The sequence below is a fragment of the Camelus bactrianus genome, chromosome 9, assembly GCF_048773025.1.
Source record: "Camelus bactrianus isolate YW-2024 breed Bactrian camel chromosome 9, ASM4877302v1, whole genome shotgun sequence".
NCBI lineage: Eukaryota > Metazoa > Chordata > Mammalia > Artiodactyla > Camelidae > Camelus > Camelus bactrianus.
In genome coordinates this window covers 835701-854719 of record NC_133547.1, presented here as the reverse complement: position 1 = coordinate 854719, position 19019 = coordinate 835701, and the positions used below count along the sequence as shown (strand labels likewise).

Genomic DNA, 19019 nt, shown 5'->3' with positions numbered 1-19019 from the left:
GACAGATTCAAGAATTTGAAGAATATGTGACAACAGCAAAGCATTTTAAAATGTAATTCACTAACAGGCCGACTTTACATTTGACATTTTTTAAAGTCCCTGAGTATTCCTTTATATAATCCTTAGCAATATTTATTTTAATGAAGGATGGAATGCTTATAAATGGGAGAGAAATACTTGTTTCTCTAATTGGCTAATTAATGTAAAGAGCCACTGTTCTTGGGAGGAAGGTGGAGACTTCATTACAGACTTCCTCCAGCCCAGCGTCTTTGCCACCGAAAGAAGCACGCATCAGCACCTGACACTCGGTCACAAGGTGTGCTCGGGGGCTGGGAGGTCACTGTCATCATGTTACTGCTTACCACGTGCTTGTATTGCATGTGAAGTATTGAAGAGTGAGGGCTGCTTGGTTCACGATGTGTATTCGGGGTTGTGGGGGAGAGAAAATTACAGAGAAGGAATAACCAGGAACAAAAAGGAAAGATACTGAACAGTACCCAGGCTGGTGGACGGGAGTGATTTTTCTCAGCAAACATCTTTCCTTAAATACATGAGATTTGTGAACACTCTTGAGCCCCAAAGCAGAAATACTTTACAGATTGATAGTCATTTCTGGATTTCTTCAGATACAATGCTTCTAAGAACATTGCTTATTGGGAGAGAATTCCCAATTACTTAGTTGATTCTTGCTGTCTGTATGGTGGTCCAGGGGCAGCAACCTAGCACATTTAGGAGCTGAACCCTGAAAAAAAAAAAAGGGTTTGGGATTCCATCTCATCTTGGAGTGACAGTGTCTACATGGGGAGTGAAGAATATCTGTGAAAGACATTTGTGAATTTTGTACATTACCGAAATCTCTTAAAATAATAGAGTTTCGCCACTTGTGGCAAAAGAAAAAAAAAAAGCTGGGAAAGAATGCCTGGGAAATAGGAAAATAAAAACGGTGTCACAGTGGGTGAGTAGAGGAAATTGTTATCTATTAAGGACAGAATGAAATCAAGCAAATAACTGTTGCAATCATAGCCATCTTGAAGATTTTGTCTCCAATAGATGAATAGTTGGGTCCTGAATCAATCAGAAAGGAGATAAAAGGGATGAGTAGCATTTGAAAAAGTACCTGAAGTGATACAAATGAACAGCACACTCTGCTGTCATATTTGTTCAGTGTCTCAACATTTATAGCATGAATCTTGTGGGTAAAGCACAGTTTATTACATGGGATATATTCAGGCAGGAAACAAAAGGCAGTCGTTATACACCTATCATTGTTGATGGGTAGAGCACCTAAGTAACTTGATTTCATGGACTACTAGAATGAGATGCTCCTTCCAAAAAAAAAAAAAAAAAAGAGTAGGACAGAGCTGAGGAAAAATGGAGGTGTTTAGGATGGGTGAAAGCGTAAATAGGGTATCCAGAATCGGACTTACGAAGATGGACAGTTGTGGAAATACTGAAATGTGATCAGAAGAGGACAGCTTTCCTTCCTCTTTCCAATTGTTACGTATTTTCTTATTTATTGTAGATTGTACCTCTGGTATACTAAGCACTGCCGATGCAGAGAACAGCCATCCTGCTTCTGTTCCTATTCTCAGGATTATCTTTTAATAATGGGTTATGATGCAGGATATTTTGAGAGATATGCATTTCATAAATTAATATTACATAACTTCAGTACACTAATCTCAGAAAAGACATTTTGTGCTGCTACAATACTATGTACTTCTCGACCAATTATCCAAAGTGTCATATTCATGTCCTTTATATCTGGTTTTCCCAGTCTGGGATCATGTACAGTATAATAAACATCATTGACTTCTCTCCTCCCTTGAATATCCATTAATCTGGAACAATCTCTCTGATTTCCTCTAAGTTGTTCTCCCTTGCTATTTTTTAAAGATTATATGCCAATTATTTTTTAAAATTTCCCCCCAGTTAGTGTACAGTAAGATATCCTTAAAAAAATATTGAGTTTGTCTGCTTTTTTGGTTTGTTTTTGTTGTTCTTGCTATTTTGGTTTTGTCCACGATAATACAAAAGTGTTTCATTGTCCTGATCAGTGTATGATAGCAGAAAACACATGTCTGTTTTCCCAGTATTGGTGATGTTTCCTTTGATCACTTCCTTATGGTGATGTCAACTAAAACTTAACACTTGCCCTCTGCCTCTGAAAGGATTAAATCAGGAGCCACTGCAGCTTCTGACCTTCAACACACTCTGAAAGGAGTTCAGGTTGGAGATCAGGAATGAGTCACTCTGTGCTCTGGGGAAAACTCAGAACAGACCTTGAGACAGTTAGGTATTTTCAGGGGAAGATTTTAAGAGCCCGAATTCTTGTGTCTTCTCACACCTAGAAAAACACTAAAATCATTAGTGGAACAATCTGCTCCTCAGGACAAGCAGTAACCTCCATGGGAATAGCAGCAATCTTCTACAGAAAAGTTGTGCTGGGTTGCTTGTACCCCACTTCACCAGAATAACACATACTCACCTTCCCCTCAAACTCTTTGGAGCTGTTACTTGGAGCTATTCAAAATGCTGTCTCAGAGCTCTAGTCCTCATTTGGCCCCAAATAAAACTTAACTCACAACTCGAACATTTTGAGATTTTATTTCGGTAGACAGTGACATCCTTTGCCTTTTGTTCCTACTACTATTAGAGGCTGAGGAACATGTGTAGCAAGACAGAATGGTCACCACTTTGGTTCTAAATTTCTCCCTGGCTTCTCTGTAGATAGTGAATCCAGTAAGAAAGAATTGATGGAGGACAGAGGGCAAAAACCACTGTATATAGTCCAGGAATCTGATGCCAAAGGACTGGCCTAGGATGCTGGCATTGGAGATGGTCAGGAGAGGATGAACTGGGATGTGTTAGGAAAAACAGCTGGCAAGACGTGCATAATTAAGATGATGGGTTAAGCCCCAGAAAATGACTTTTTCCCTTTAAGACACTTTGCATCTGTGGACCTGAAGCACTTAGCCTGTTTTGATGGATTTCTCTATCAGCTCCCAGCAAGCATATGTTGATTAACTGAAGTCAAACTTTCTAATTTTCGGGACACAATAGACGACCAGTTCCTGACAACACGATGGTTTCTTGGGTAGTTGAGTTTTTCATGGCCTTGATTTCCTTGGACCTGCCCATATTAGATGAGACTGGATAACAAGACTTGCTGGGTGATGCTGTGTATCTGTAGCATCTGTAGATGTAGGTATCTGAGGATGCCACGGCATGTTAGTTGTTGTCTGAATAGTAATTCAAAACTTGTCCTTCAGCTTCACTTGATGAAAATTAAATCCCTTGCCAAGGAAGTCTAGGGCCATCCAAAACTATTGACAGGGACTTGGATATTCCATACCATATAATGTAACAGTTGATATATTTAGGTTTAAATATATCCTCTTATTTTGTGAATTTATTCACCTACCTGTTTCAATTTATCTTGTCCTTTTAAAAAACTTAACACTATTTAGTAGTTATTTGTAACAATTTTTTGTTCTAGTTTTGAACATCTACACCCTTATCATTGAAGCTGAAAATCCCTTTTTTAACACATTGGAGCACAGAGCTATGGATACATATTTTTATTCCCTCTAGATATTACAAAGGATTTACAACATTAATTAACTTGGCCCATAATAACATATATGCTATTCAAGTTATGCATATTAATTCCATCATTCTAAATCCATAAGGAAATATTGTTATGCTTTACACAATGAATGACACGTGTCAATCTACAGATGCACTTCTCTCTCGGATCATCATTCTATCACAGATCTTTCAACAGGAATAACAGTCCCTTGACCATTGTCCTTCCACATAACAGTTTAAATTTATCCGTGTTAGTTATACATTAATTTTTTCACTTGACTTCAAATTTTGTTTTGTACATTCTGAAGGACGTATTTAGTGTATATGGAAACCTTGTTTCATGAATTTCTCTTCAGCACTTGGCAGAGGCCCTCCCACTTGTGTCCTGTACCAGAACTATATATTGGGAGTGAATGGTGACAGATTACTTGTCATTTTATCTATAGTCTCCTTGTCTTAGTTTATGTTAGGGACAGAAAGGCTCACATTTAGACTGAGACAATAACTGGATGTGATTTGGAGCTGTCCCACTAAAGAGTGGCTGAGAGTGCTGTATGTGTAGGAAGAAAAAGAAAATGAGTATCTGGTGACCAGACTGAGGGATGGCACTAGAAACAGGATAGATCCTCTCCAAGCCAGTTTTCTTTTCTGAATCCCCAGCTTTCATTCTGATTAAGTTGAATGATGTAAACTCGAGTTTTACACAATGGACAAGGGGCAAAAGTGATTGTGAAATTGTGTCAGAACCTCGTGGGATCGGAAAATGAAACTAAGATTAACAGGACAAAAGCATCTGCATTTTATTGAATTTTTACATATATCTTGGAGACTTCAAAGGAGAACAAAGAAGTGACCAGAGTAGGAAGCTTTTATATACATTTACACAAAGAAAGAATAAATTATTAAAAAAAAAAAAAAAGACTAATGGGTTTTGGTGGTGGGTAGTAAATGAAAAAGTAACAATTTATGTTGCACAGTGTTCTCAGGCCTTTGTTCTCTATCCCTGTTGATGAAAGATGTACCCTCTGATACAGTATCTTTCACATAGGAGATGTATCTCCTGATTTCACGGAAGAAGGGCAAAGATGGGGAGTGTGCTGAGTGACCTTCCTGCTTCTGTGGTCTTCTTCAACTCTTTGAGCTTGATATTCAATATGCCAAGGTGCCATATTTTGAGTAGTGTGTACTGAACCCATCAAAGTTAACAGGAAATGGGTAGAAATGATCCCCTCAAGCCTCACTTCTAGGGTAGCATAGCTAGTCCCCCTATGGATTGATTCTTCTAGGAAATTAAAATGGAGTTATTTAGAGGGAACTGCTGTCAGGTTGGCTTATAGGGAAATGAACAGAGGAACACCCCTCACTGCCCCTTTCATAAAATATCAAAGTGAAACCTGATGTACAGGTTAGAACAATCATTGGCTAGTGCAGGGGATCAGGAGGGTGGGCAACTAAGCAGGCACTTACTGATTAGGCTCTATGATTAACAGGGAAGGGTGAGTTCTGTGAGGAGCCTAGGTGAAGCAGGGACTAATGGAACAGGGGAGGTTCAAAGAGCAAGACAACAGCCTTCTTGGGTAGCCTGATCATACACATCAGTGTTTCTCACTGAGTTGGGCACAATTGCTAACTATACAGGCATAAGAGCCTTTTCTGTGGGAAAGAGAAGCAGTGCTCTTCCCCTTGTCCATCTGCTTTAGAGCTGCCCAATATCTCCTCTCCATATTTCATGGTCCTGTCTGACTTCCTCCATGTCAAAAAGTGACTTTCACACTTCAGGCTGTATGTATTTCAAGAGCAATAGGATAATGTTTATGTGCTTCCAGTTACCTGGGTTGGACTCGCGGAGTCTGAGATACTGTTCAAACACTTCAGTGATCAGTAGTGCCTAAGGCCCTCAATGCTTTCAGCACCCCACCTCCGCTATGGTTCTGCTGCCCTCTTCAGAAGGATGAATCCCTCCCCCATCCTAGGGGCCATTTCCCAGTGCCCCCCGCGGTGGTCCTTGGCTCTTTTCCTGGTTATTCTCTTGTGGGGCGTCCTTCTCAGAGGCCTTGGCACTACGTTACCCAGAAGATTTTGCGTCAAGGGGCAGCGACGTTAGTCCAATGAAAACCCAGAAAGGAGGCGTTTCCGGGTCAGCGAACATTTCGGGGAGGGGCTTCCGGCGCCTACTTGGCGGCCATTTTGGTTGCTGTGGAGTCTGTTGGCCACGTGAGAAGGTTGCGTGTCCCGTGAGGGGAGCGACGTGACGGCCTAGAAGGCGCAGGAGGAGGCTCTGTCCACGCTGCACGGGGGCGGGTGTGAGGGTCGGGGACACCGCCGCCTGCGAGGAGTGTCGGTGCCGAGCCGACCCGGTCACTAGGCTGCGGCCACTCTGCTCCGCGCAGAGGCTCGGATGGCGGCGGCTGCGCTGAGGGTCGGGGCTCAGGTAAGTGCTGCAACTGCGGGTTCTCCCCTGCCCGTTTCCCACCCAGATAGTAACGCCCCGAGCGGGGGGCGCCTGTTTCCGTCTCTTTAGCCCAGGCCCCTGGTCCAGGACCGTGAGGCTTTCGGGACGGGGTCCCTGTTTCTGCCCACCAGTGTCGTGTGGTGTCTCTGATGCAAGTGAACTGGGAACTTCGTGGAACCTGGAGTCTATCTTCTTTCTCCGAAGAACAAAGTTTGAGGCTCAGTTGCACCTGGAGTGGTGGAGGAGTGATTATATCTTAATTCTTAGGGCTTTGGGAGCCATGGAGAGTTCAGTGGAAGTACAGAATGTAGGGGCTGATGAGGAGGACATCGAGGCAGAGGGCTGTTGTGGCTTTTCCCAGGTCACAAGTGGTTAAGAGGTAGCACTGAGGACAGAGGCGGAGATTAGTCAGCCCAAGGTTCCCGGCAGGTACTGGTCAGTCCAGGGAAGGCCTGAGCCCCCCCGGAGAACCGCCACGGTCACTTTCCTCCATGGCCACCTCTTCCCGCAGACTGCCAGGGCTGCAGAAACAGTTTCATTAAGTGGAGTTTTTCCCAGTCGCCAATTTGTTCTGAGCCCTGCGCACATCACTCTGTATTTGAGGTGTCTTGGGGCTCTTCACCTGCGATTCTCCCAGTCGTTTTGTTTGGGCACCCTGAGGAACCCAAATCTCGGGGTCCTGAGTCCACGTCAGGGTATATGGATGAGGTTTTCATTTCCCACTACTGATGGAAAGAGATTTGGATGGTTACTGCTGGGACAGGTACCATTATGTGAAACTATTTTGAGGTGAGGCTCAGCTCATTTAGGTAATTTCTGGTGGGAATAACCAGCAGGGAAGAGCAGGAGTTCGGCTTGAAATGACTGCCTGTTTATTCTGGAGGCCATGGGAGGTTCAGATCAGGGCAGGGAGGTTTGGTATTGTTTTTTGTTTTTTTAAATTCCTCTTTCTTTCTTTTCTTTCATGGAGGTACTGGGGATTGAACCCAGGACCTTGCTCATGGTAAGCATGCGCTCTACCACTGAGCTGTACCCAGGGGAGGGAGGTTTTCTTACCCAGATCTTCAGGCTCCATCTGGTCAGGCAGTAGGGTAGATGTGTGGGAAGATGGGCTGTGGGTTTTCGGGAGTGAGGCTATTTATGATTTTGTTTGTCCCTGTTTTTGCAGGGCAGTGTGACCTTTGAGGATGTGGCCGTGTACTTCTCCTGGGAGGAATGGTGTCTGCTTGATGAAGTTCAGATATGCTTGTACCTTGATGTGATGCTGGAGAACTTTGCCCTTGTATCCATGCTGGGTAAGGTCCTCACACCCACCCATATTCCCTGAACTAGGCTCTGTATTTCTCCCTTTTTCCAGGAGCAGCTTTGTTGTTCTCACCTTTGGACCATGGGTGCTCCTTTCTTGTACAATTACTTGCGTAGGTGCTGTGGTTACTATGGGGATGCTGAGTGCATCCCTACTCCCTAGTGCCCCTACATCTGTAGCCCCCAAGCCTTGCAGGTAAGGATTCAGGATCAGCAGTCTTACAGTCAGCCTGATAGACCCCTCTTTGCTTGTCCTCTCTTTGGCCAGGTGACTGTCCAAATCCATGGTATCCAAATTTTGTTCCATTCTTATACTCGAGGTTGAGTTGTGCTTGACTGTGCAACAAACTGTTGTTATTGACACAGTCACTAATAAAACAGACTATGAGCTTTTCTTGCAAGGCACTTTCCCAAGGTTCCAGTTCTTCTACATCCATGGCAGCATCTCTTATATTCTGTTCTTTGGATAATAGCTGTCCTAGTTGGTGTGAAGAGGAATATCTTTACCATTTCAATTGTGATTCCCTAATGGTATGCTTATTGGCCATTTGTTTATCTTCAAAAAAACTTAATGAAGTCCCTTTTCATTTTTTTAATCAGGTTGGCCTTTTCATTATTTTTAAGTTATAGGCTTTATCCATATAATCTGGGTATTAATCCCTTGTTGTATATATGATTTGCAAATGTTTTCTCACATTCTGTGGTTGCCTTTTTCCTGTGTTCATCGTGTCTTTTGATGTATGAAAGTTGTACAGTTGATTTTCCCCATCATCACTGAGGTATAATGGACACATAATAATGCGTAAGTTAAAGTTATGCCACAAACATTATTCAGTTTATGAAATCCAGTTTGTGTTGCTTCTGCCATTGTTGTCATCGTCAAGAAATCATGGCTGAATCCAACAATTGAGACTTTTCTCCCTTTTTTAAGAATTCTATAGTTTCAGCTTTTGCACTTAGGCAATTGATTCATTTTGAGTGAATTTTTGTATAGGGTGCTAGGTTAAGGTTTAACTTCATTCTTGGGCATAAGGATATCCAGTTCTCTCAGTAACGTTTGTTGAAAGCACTGTTCTTACTGAATGGTAATGGTCTTGTTAAAATTTAATCATATATGGGTTTATTTTTAGACAATATTCTCTGTTCTATTTAATGGGAATATGATTCTGACTTTATGGCAGTAGCAGGCTATTTTGATTACTGTAGCTTTGTAATAAAGTTAGAAGTAAGGTGCTGTGAGTCCTTCAGTTTTGTTCTTTTTCATAATTGGCTGTTTGGAATCCCTTGAAAATCTATATGAATTTTAGGATGAGGTTCTCTGTTTCTTGAGGATGTCAATGAGATTTTGATAGGGAGTGGTTTGAATCAACAATCCCCCACCTGAGTGTTTGAATGAAGACAATTTTATTTTTTCTTCCCAGTCAGTATACCTCTTATGTAACTTTCTCATCTCATTACGTTAATTGTGTTCTATAGTACAAAGTTGAAAAGGACTGGTAAGAGGGAACATACTTGCCTTCTTCATCTTAGTGTGAAAGCTTCTTTAGTAAGTATTATGATAGCTGTCGGGTTTTGTTTAGACTATCAAGTTGAATTTTTCTTCTCTATTTAGTTTACTAGGGGATGGAGATTTTTTATCATGTGAATGATTGTTGGATTTTGTCAGTCCTTTTTCTGCAGTTACTGATGAGGTCATCTGTTTCTTTTGGATGATACAGATTATATTAATTGATTTTCAGATGTTGAACCAGCCTTCTATACCTTGCATAAACCCCACTTGATCTTGGCTTCTAATTTGTTTTATACAGTGTTTGAATCAACTTACTCATATTTTTTGAGAATTACTGCATCTATGTTCATGAGAGGCATTGGTTTACAGTTTTGTTGTGTGTCTTGTTTGGTGTTAGAGTAATGCTGGCCTCATAGAATGAGTTAGGAAGTATTCCCTCTGTTTTTATTTTCTGAAAGAGATTGTAGAGAATTCTATAATCTCTTCTTTAAATGTTTGACAAAATACACCAGTGAACCAATATGGGCCAGTTGCATTCTGTTTTGGGAGGGTATTCATTATTGATTCAATTTCTTTAATAGACATAGACCTATTCAGATACTCTATTTCTTCTTGTGTGGGTTGTGGTACTGTATCTTTCAGCTAATTGATCCATTTCATCTAACTTATCAAATTTATGGGTTTGAAGAGTGTCATATATTTCATCATTATCCTTTTAATGTTCACAGTATCTGTAGTGATATTTCCTCTTTCATTTCTGATATTCATAATTTGTGTTTTCGCCCTGTTTTTCTTCATTAGCCTGACTAGAATTTTTTTTTACTATATCAGTCCTTGTAAAGAATCAACCTTTTTTGGCTTATGCTGCTTCTTCCTTTGTATGTAATAGTCTCCCATTCTAGTTTCCTAAGCATTGGAAACACAGATTATGGATTTCAGATCTTCTTTTCTAATATAAGCCTTAAATGCTATAAATTTCCCTATGAACATTGTCATATTTGGACAAGTGGCCTGTTTGTTTCTTTTAAACTATCTTAAAATTTCTCTTGAGCTATCTTCTTTGACCTATATATTATTTGGAAGTGTATTTTTAAATTTCTCAGTATTTTGGGATTTTCCATGTATCTTTCAGTTACTGGTTTCTACTCAAATTCCACTGTGGTCTGAGAACAGATATTGTTGTTTTCTGTTCTTTAAATCATGAGGTGTGTTTTGTGGCCAAGAATGTGACCTATTTTGTGAATGTTCCTCATCAGCTGGAGAAGGCTTGTAATTTTTTGTTGTTGTTGTTGGATGGAGTTGCCTCGTAGTCTATAGGTGTCCATTATATCCAGTTGATTGATGATGGTGCTTTTCATTTCCACAGTATCCTTACAAATTTTCTGTGTGTTGAATCTGTCCATTTCTGATAGAGGGGTGTTGAAGGAAGACTCCAACTGTCATTGCAGGTTCATCTATTTGTACTTGTTTTGCCTTATATTTTGACATTCTGTTTTTAGACAAAGGCGTTGAGGATTGTTGTATGTCGTAGAGAATTGACCTGTTTACCATTGTGTCATTCTCTTTATCCCTAATCTTTGCTTATTTGAAATCTGCTCTGATAGTAATATAGTTACTACCACTTTTTTAATGATTGGTCTTAGCATGTCTTTCTCTGTCCATTTATTTTTGATCTATATGCATCTTTATGTTGAAAGTGGGTTTCTTGGAGAGAACATATAGTTGAGCCTTGTGTTTTGGTACACTTTGATAGTCTCTCTTTTAACTGGTGCCCTTAAAGTATTGACATTTAATATATTGTCACAGTTTAAATATCCAACATATTGGTTGCCATTTTCTATTCATTGTCCTTGTTCTTTGTTCCTCTTTTTACAGAATCTACAAAATCTCTAGACCACTTATCTCATATGGTTTTTCACACTGTTTTCACCATGCTAAGTTCTGACACTGTTCGTGTCCTGAAACACACAGGTATCCTTTAATGTCCTTGAACACCAGCTTTTCCAGGCAGATTTTCTTGTGCCTGGACATACATTTCTGCACAATATCACGTATCACCAGCAGGTGTGGTCCTGGTAAAAGCCATTGATAGAGGAGTAAACTGTAGAACATGCCTTTCATTTTGGGGCCATATCTGATTCTTCTGCCTTGTTCTTGCTGAGGCCTCCTCAGTTTTGTGAACTGAAAACCCAGTAATGCAGAGCAGCTGCTTCCTCAATTTGACACCAACTCCATTTGCTGAACACAGTTCCGTGGCCTGGTAGTTTCACGTGTCAGAGGTACAATTGTGGGAGTGTGTCACTCCCCATAGTGCCCACCACCCCAAGTCAACATGTACTTCATCATCACTTGATTGTTTCCAGGTTCCTGTCATGGAGTCAAGGATGGAGAGACATCTTCTGAACAGAGCGTATTTCTAGGAGTGTCACAGACCAGGACCCCCAAAGCAGGTGTGTCTCCTGAGAAGTCCCAGCCCTGTAGGATGTGTGTTCCAGTCATTAGAGACATCCTCCACTTGGCTGAACATGCAGGAAGAAATAGGGGGCAGAAATCATACACATGTGGAGCATGTGGGAAACAATTCTATTTCACTGCAAACCTTCAGCAGCACCAGAGGCAGCTCGTTAGAGACAAACCCTTCAGATGTGATCTGTGGAGAGCCTCATTTTTGAAGACCTGCACAGCCCATGCATCAAGGAATCTCTTTACCTGTAGGGAAATTGGGAAGGACTTCTTGGCCAACATGGGACTTCAGCAACAGGACGCTGATCCCAGGAAGAAAGTAAACAACAGTAGTGAGTGTGGAGCTGTTTTTCAGAGTGGAAGGAGTCATCCCAGCTGGGGAGAATGCAGGAAAGCCTCCAGCCAGACAAATGTGCTTGTTCAGGATGGAAGAGCCCTCTGTAGTGAAGGGTTGGGTGAGTGCAGCAGTTGTGGGAAAGCTTGCACCAAAAAGTGTAACCTTATTCAAGAGCTCCAGAAAGTTCCCCCTGAAGAAAACCCGTGTGAATGCAACCAACGTGGAAAATGTTACAGCAGGGAATCCAGTTTCCTTACACATCACAGAGTTCATGCTGGAGAAGGGCCTTACAAGTGCAGCGAGTGTGGGAAATCCTTTCGCCGAAGCCTCCACCTCAGTACGCACAGGAGAATCCACACTGGAGAAGAGCTTTATGAGTGCAAGGAATGTGACAAATCTTTTATCCGGAGGTGCAACTTCACTCAACATCAGAGAGTTCACACTGGAGAAAGGCGTTATGAGTGCAATGAATGTGGAAAACTCTTTAACAGGAAATCTAACTTCCGTGTACATCAGAGAGTTCACACTGGAGAAAAGCCTTATAAGTGTAGTGAATGTGGGTTATCTTTTAGGGGAAAGTCTGGCCTTCGTTATCATCGGAGAGTTCACACTGGAGAAAGGCCTTTTAAGTGTAATGAATGTGGGAAATCTTATATTGGTAGGGCTGGCCTCCGTTACCATCGGAGAGTTCACACTCGAGAAGGGCATCATGAATGCACTGAATGTGGGAAATTTTTTGCTGACACCTACAGATTCCTTACACATCAGAGAGTACACAATGGAGAAAAACCTTATGAGTGCAATGAGTGTGGGAAAACTTTTACTGCTAGGTGTCGCCTTCGTTATCATCAGAGAGTTCACAGTGGAGAAAAGCCTTTTAAGTGCAGTGAATGTGGGAGATCTTTTATTGATAGGTCTGGCCTCCGTTATCATCAGAGAGTTCACACTGGAGAAAGGCCTTACAAGTGTAGTGAATGTGGGAAATCTTTTATGGGTAGTTCTGGTCTTCGTTATCATCAGAGGGTTCACAGTGGAGAAAAGCCTTGAGCCCAGTGAATGTGGGAAACCTTTTACTGCTGTCTGGCCTCTGTCATCAGAGAGTTCACACTGGAGAAAGGCCTTATTAGTGCAGGGAATGTGATAAGTCTTTTACCCAAAAGAGCCATTTGCTTCAACATCAGAAGGTTCACACTGGAAAAGGGGCCTTGTGAATGCAGTGAATGAGAACCACACTCGGGGTGTAGGAGTTTGAGGTGGTAAGAGGTTGGGAGGACGCAACTGCATTAGGCCTGCAGCCAAGAGACCATTTCTAGGGCGGAAACTGAGGCCCAGAGAGGGAGTGTCATCTTGTGAACTCCCAGCTTGGACAGGGATTTAGGATTCAACGCCAGGTTGCCTCATTTGAGGCATGGAGATTCTGGTCATTGCTCTAGTTTTTCCCTCCCAACCCTCTGTAGAAACTCTTAACAACTCCTTGTCCATCCTAACACCCTCTGTTGCCCCAGTCCAGGTGCCTTGCTCTTACACCCATCCCGCGCTGCTGTACAGGAGGGTCTTTTTATTCAGAGCCAACTCTGATGGCATTCTGTGAATGACCCCATTTGTCTAGACAACCTGCCAGGTGCTTAGAATCTATTATTATCCTCATTCTGAAACTAGGGATCTGCTGCTCAGTTTGAGGGACTTCCACAAGGGGACACGGCTGCGAGGGCATTGATGAAAGTGGTTCTTCAACACTCCACACGTCCACTGCCTTTACTTCTGTCCTTCCCAACAGGGACTCTCCTGCAGAGACGTATCTGTCCCCCTCCCCCTCCGAAGTAACCACAACCTTCCTGAAGGGTAAAGTATCTCCACCCAACCTTCTCCTCCACCTCCCCCAGTACGTATCTTCCTGAAAACATCTCTCCTGTGTAGTTCCTCAGAGGGACAGCAGCATCAAGCTAGGCATCCCCAGAGGGTATTCAGCATCACCCCAGATATGACACTGGCCTCAACTGCCATATGTAGTAGTTGGTTTCCAAGGACTTGTCCATCATATTCACAAGTCTTGCATCATGATATCCCTGTCACCCAGTTTCTCAGTTGATGAGGTCACTGGTCTGGGTACTGTGAGGCAGTGGAGGACTGAGTGTCCGCTGTGGCTCTCACATATCCCCATCCCCAAGGCTCTTCCCTGTCACCCTCTTACCTTGGCCCACTGCTCTCTTCACCTTACCAGGATGATGTAAATTATCAAATTACAATTGTTAATCTGCAAGAGCTTGCCTGGGCTATTGGGAACCACATTTCATCAAACTTAGATTAAAAGCTGAGGGTAGGCTGACCACTTCAGTGGAAACTAAAACCCCACGATAAAGTGATTATGATTTTAATTGCATTTCTCCCAGGACTTTTGAAGTTGTGTTTCTTTTGTGTGTCTATTATTCACTTGTTAGTGTTCTTTAGTTAAATTTCTATTCCCGTTTTTGCCTGCCTTTATTTTGTGAATTTTGGCTGCTTTGCCTTTCATTGAGAAGTAGGAGAATAGGAAATCCCAAAGACAACTGTTTGAGATTTCACTTATTGAGCAATAATGTGAATGACTTCTCTTCTGCATGGAATAGTGATTTGGAATACTAAAAGAATATTTTCACATTTTTCCTCAATATTTTCACTATGCATAATGTAATGGCCACATACTCACATTTAAGATGAATCTCCATTATTAACATATGTATACTCCCTCACTCTTAAGTCCAGACATTCAATGACACAGAAAATCAAACCCTTGTTTGTAGTGTTTGCCTATTTCCCTGGTGTAAATACTCCCAACATAGGCAATGTCAAACTGCCAACTTGATATCACTGAACATGGGACTGGGAATTACTGCTAGTAGCCCACCATTATATTTTTTCCACCATACAGGTACAGTAGCTGCAAGTAATTTTAAGAATGTAGCTAATAAACCATAGAAAAATGATTATAAAGTGACAGGTTTTTCATATTTGATTTAATAATAGTTTAATGGATGTATTGTTGACTTAAAATTTCACATATTTAAAACGTACACTTTGATGTGGTATTCCTGTACAACTCAGACCAAGTTTCCTCTTAACATTTTTAAGTTATGTTCAATATTAGGATTACTGATGCAAGAACATATTCAACTTTTGTAATGACTATTTTTAAATCTATGTATAAATGTAATGGCTGTGTGTAAAGCCTGGTGGACCCTTCCCCAATCTTACATCATTTATTATTTTCATACTTTTGTGTGTCTGTGTGTGCATGTGTGTTTGTACCATGCTGTTAGTGGTTTTTTAATTTATAACTTTGGGTATCGTGTCAAATGCATATATTATTAGAATGCATTTCTGAAATAAAAGAGCCCTTTCATATTCTAGTAACTAAATTGCATATAAAAGTATTCAAGGTATTAGTGTACACCAGCACAACTGGGGACTCAGTGTGGTAGGTTTTGAATGCTAGCACCCTTCATTGCAAGTGAAGTAAGCCAGAAAGAGGAAAAAATACCATGATATCACTTATATGTGGAATCTAAAAAAAAAAAAAAGACACAAATGAACTTACAAAACAGAATCACAGACATAGAAACAAACTTATGGTTACCAGCAAGGGAAGGCAGGGGGAAGGGATAAATTGGGAATTCAAGATTTGCAGATACTAATACGTATAAAACAGATAAGCAAGTTTCTACCATATAGCAGAGGGAATTAAACTGAATATCTTGTAGTAGCCTACAGTGAAAAACAACACGGAAACAAATATATGTATGTATATGTATGACTGAAACATTATGCTGTATACCAGACATTGACACAACAGTGTGAACTGACTATACTTCAATTTAAAAAAAAAAAAAAAGGCCTAAATGTAAGACCTGAAACCAGAAAACTATTAAAAGAGAATATAGCTGGAATATTCATTGATATACATTATAGCAACATTTTTATGGCTCTGTCTCCTAAGATAAATCCAAGCAAAAATAATCAAATGGGACCTAATTAAATTAAAAACCTTTCCCTTTGCATAGCAAAGGAAACCACTGATGAAAGGAAAAGACACCCTACTGAATGGGAGGAAATATCTGTAAGTGATAAGACCAATAAGGAGCTAATACCAAAAAATAATATAAAAAGGTCATGCTACTCAGTATCAAGAAAATACATACCATCCAATTTAAAAATGTGCAGAAGTCCTCAAACACTGCAAAGACATAGAAATGGCTAACAGGGACATCTTGAACATGTTGAAAACACGTTCAACACTGCTAATTATTAGAGAAATGGAACCAAAATAATGATGAAATAGTACCTCTCACCTGTCAGCATGACTGTCAGCAAACATTCTACAACTACCGTATGTTGGCGAGGATGTGGAGAAAAGGGAACACTTGTACACTGTTGGTGGAAATGTAAACTGGTGCGGCCACTAGGGAAAACAGTACTGAGGTTCCTGAGAAACTAATTAGAACCATCATATAATCCAGCAATTCCACTCCTGAATATATATCCAGAAAATACAAAACCACTAATCCAAAGTTCGCAACAGCATTATTTACAGAAACCTTGACATGGAAGCAACCCAAACGACCATCAACGAATGGATAAAGATTTGCTGTATATATAAACACTGTAGTATTAGCTGTGGCATAAAACGAATAAAATTCTGCTATTTGTAGCCAGTTGGACGGAGCTAGAGAATATTATGCCTGATGAAATAAGCCAGACAGAAAAAGACAAGTACTGTATGGTATCACTTACATGTGGAATCAAAAGATAATACAACTGAACATATGTGAAAAATAGGGGGGAACATCTCACAAATAAACTAGTTGTTACCAAAGGAGAGGAGGGGGTGTGGGGCAAATTAGGGGTATGGGATTAAGAGAGACAAGCTACTATGTATAAAATAGATAAGCAAGAATGATATATTGAATAGGACAAAGAATTATAGCCACTATCATGTAATACCTTAATGGTGTGTAATCTAATAATATTGAATCATTCTGTACAACTGAAGCTAATAAAATATTGTACATCAATTATATTTCAAATAAAAAATTAAAAATAATAAATTTTAAATGACCAGTTGAATTTTCCACATATAACTGATAGAAGTGTGTGTGTGTGTGTATTTATATATATAAATACTTGTATATATATGTACATCTATGTATATATATAAATTGCTTGAGATTGATGGAAGCAACAAAATCAGTTGCCTTTTAAATACATCAGCAATACAGCGGCCCTTAGGCACACTGGATGAAGCTAAGAATTCTGCTGGTGTGGCACGACGCTGAAACCTGTGCTGTGCAACAGCCCACCTGCCCTCTGTCTAAGCACGACCATGACTGTATGTCCTGCATGAGTGTCTAGCAGATCCCCTCACAAGGGGTGTCATCAATGTTGCACCCTACTCGGGTGCCTGGGGACAGCTGGATCCAATTAAGTTCTTGCCAGCTGAGGTTGTATGTGATGGCTGAACTTCTGAGGTACCCCGTGGACAACTGAGTAAAGCTGTATAGTATTAAGTTCCTATGTAGGTGGAGAGGCTGTTGAAACAGGCACTGAATAGAATACACATAACAGCAAAGTACCGGCCTGTGAAGACTGAACAGCCTCGTTCATTTGAATCATGTGAGGTATTGGGGTCTGAGAGATGGGACCAATGAAGCAGTAATCCACCATGAGATGCCATTCCTCCTAGGAACCTAACACCTACGGTGGTGTCTCACACCTAAACAAAATTGGTTATTTCTCACTTCAGGGTAATAAACCTTACTTGCAGATTAAATATATTTTTTGATACGTCTTTCAACATGATTTCTGGCCTTTTTAAAACTTTGCTCATTTCATTGATTACATTCTCTTATTTTGCCAACTACTTTGTTATTTTCTCTTTAAATTTACTTAAAAATGTTCCTGTAAATACGTATGAGGATAAATTTAACACAAATGTTTTCCTCCCCACCTGGCTAAGTCTGAAGGGAAACAGACTTTATGGTTGTGGATCCTTCCAGTGATGTTCACATTCACTGACATCCAGTAGCGTGTCTTCTCACTTGATCTGATCTCCCGGTTGTTTGAGTCATTCCATAGCACTGTCTTGGCTCCTGTTAGATGCCTGAGTACAGCGCTGTGGTTGTAGCTCTGAAGGTGCACACTTCAAGGCCCAACCCTGGATCTGCGAAAAACAGATTTCTACTCCAAAATATTACTGCTAATTGGACTTGTCATTACAGCATGTACCCGATATGACAACTAAAATATGCTAGGCAGAGCAAAAGAGAGATTTCAATTAATCCTAGTTTATATACACTGAATAACTTTAGAAATTAGGGGCTAAAATTTGCCCTTCTGTTAAATATGGGTGATAATATTGAGAATGTCTAAAGTTAAAATGCTTTAAATTATAACTGTGCTCCCTCGGAATGTTTTAAAATTTATTGAAATTCTCCAATCATTTTACAGTACCCCAATTATTATGAATTATGTTGGATTACTTACGGCTTTTCTGTCAACAAGAACAAAGACACAAACTTCCAGAGGATTCATACTTAAAACAGTGTAGTTTTGACTCCAAAATAAAATGGAAAATTCCATCTCAATTTTTAATGTGCATTCTTACTGATCCTTTGAGGAAAATGTCTTCAAAGTTTTTTTTTTCCCTCAAGAATTGCCTGTACTTTAAGTAGCTTGTCTGCTGTTTCTGTTTTTTTAAATAATTGATGTATTTAACTGAATAATTTACTGAGCAAGTGCAAATATTATAGACTGTCTTTTGTTTCCAATGAAAATTTTGTTTCAGGCATGTAAGGATGTATCAAAACATCAAAATGTACATTTAAATATGTGCAGTTTATAAGTTAATTATACTTTCATTAAACAAATATTCAAGACATCACTTTCTAATAATTGTACTATGTTTTATATCATCTGTGTCCTACAGGTTATTGTAGCTACTGGACACTTATGGTGGAATTAGAATGACATACCTCTGGCAACTCTTCCTAATTCCACGTTTAGTGATACCATGTTGGCAGTTTGAAACTGGCTGCAGTGGGCATATTTACATCAGGGAAATTAGAAAACAGTGCAAACCAGGACTTAAACTTGTATTACTGGAAGTCCACACTTAAGAATATGGGACTAATACAGATTAAACTTAAAGTATATTGTGTATGTGATAATTACGTTGTATACAGCATGCAAAGTAACTGTGGGGAAAAAATGAGCTATTTATTTGCTAATGAAAAAGGAAATGAGCAAGAGATATGAACAGACATTTTACCAAGAAGATACACAGATGGCAAAAAAACAAAAAAAAATGTTCAACCTCATAAGTCCTTAGG

The 19019-nt window shown here is 40.3% G+C and overlaps 1 protein-coding gene across 1 annotated transcript in view; it reads left to right on the top strand.

Moving 5' to 3' along the window:
• Positions 1-18582, top strand: part of LOC105074426 (uncharacterized) — a 34644-nt gene extending 16062 nt beyond the window's left edge. Inside the window, exons 3-4 of the mRNA XM_074370916.1 lie at positions 7212-7338; positions 11222-18582. Of these exons, the coding sequence (XP_074227017.1) occupies positions 7212-7338; positions 11222-12705 (1611 nt within the window). The 3' untranslated portion in view covers positions 12706-18582. The remainder of the gene's footprint in view (positions 1-7211; positions 7339-11221) is intronic.
• The last annotated feature ends 437 nt before the right edge of the window (positions 18583-19019 follow it).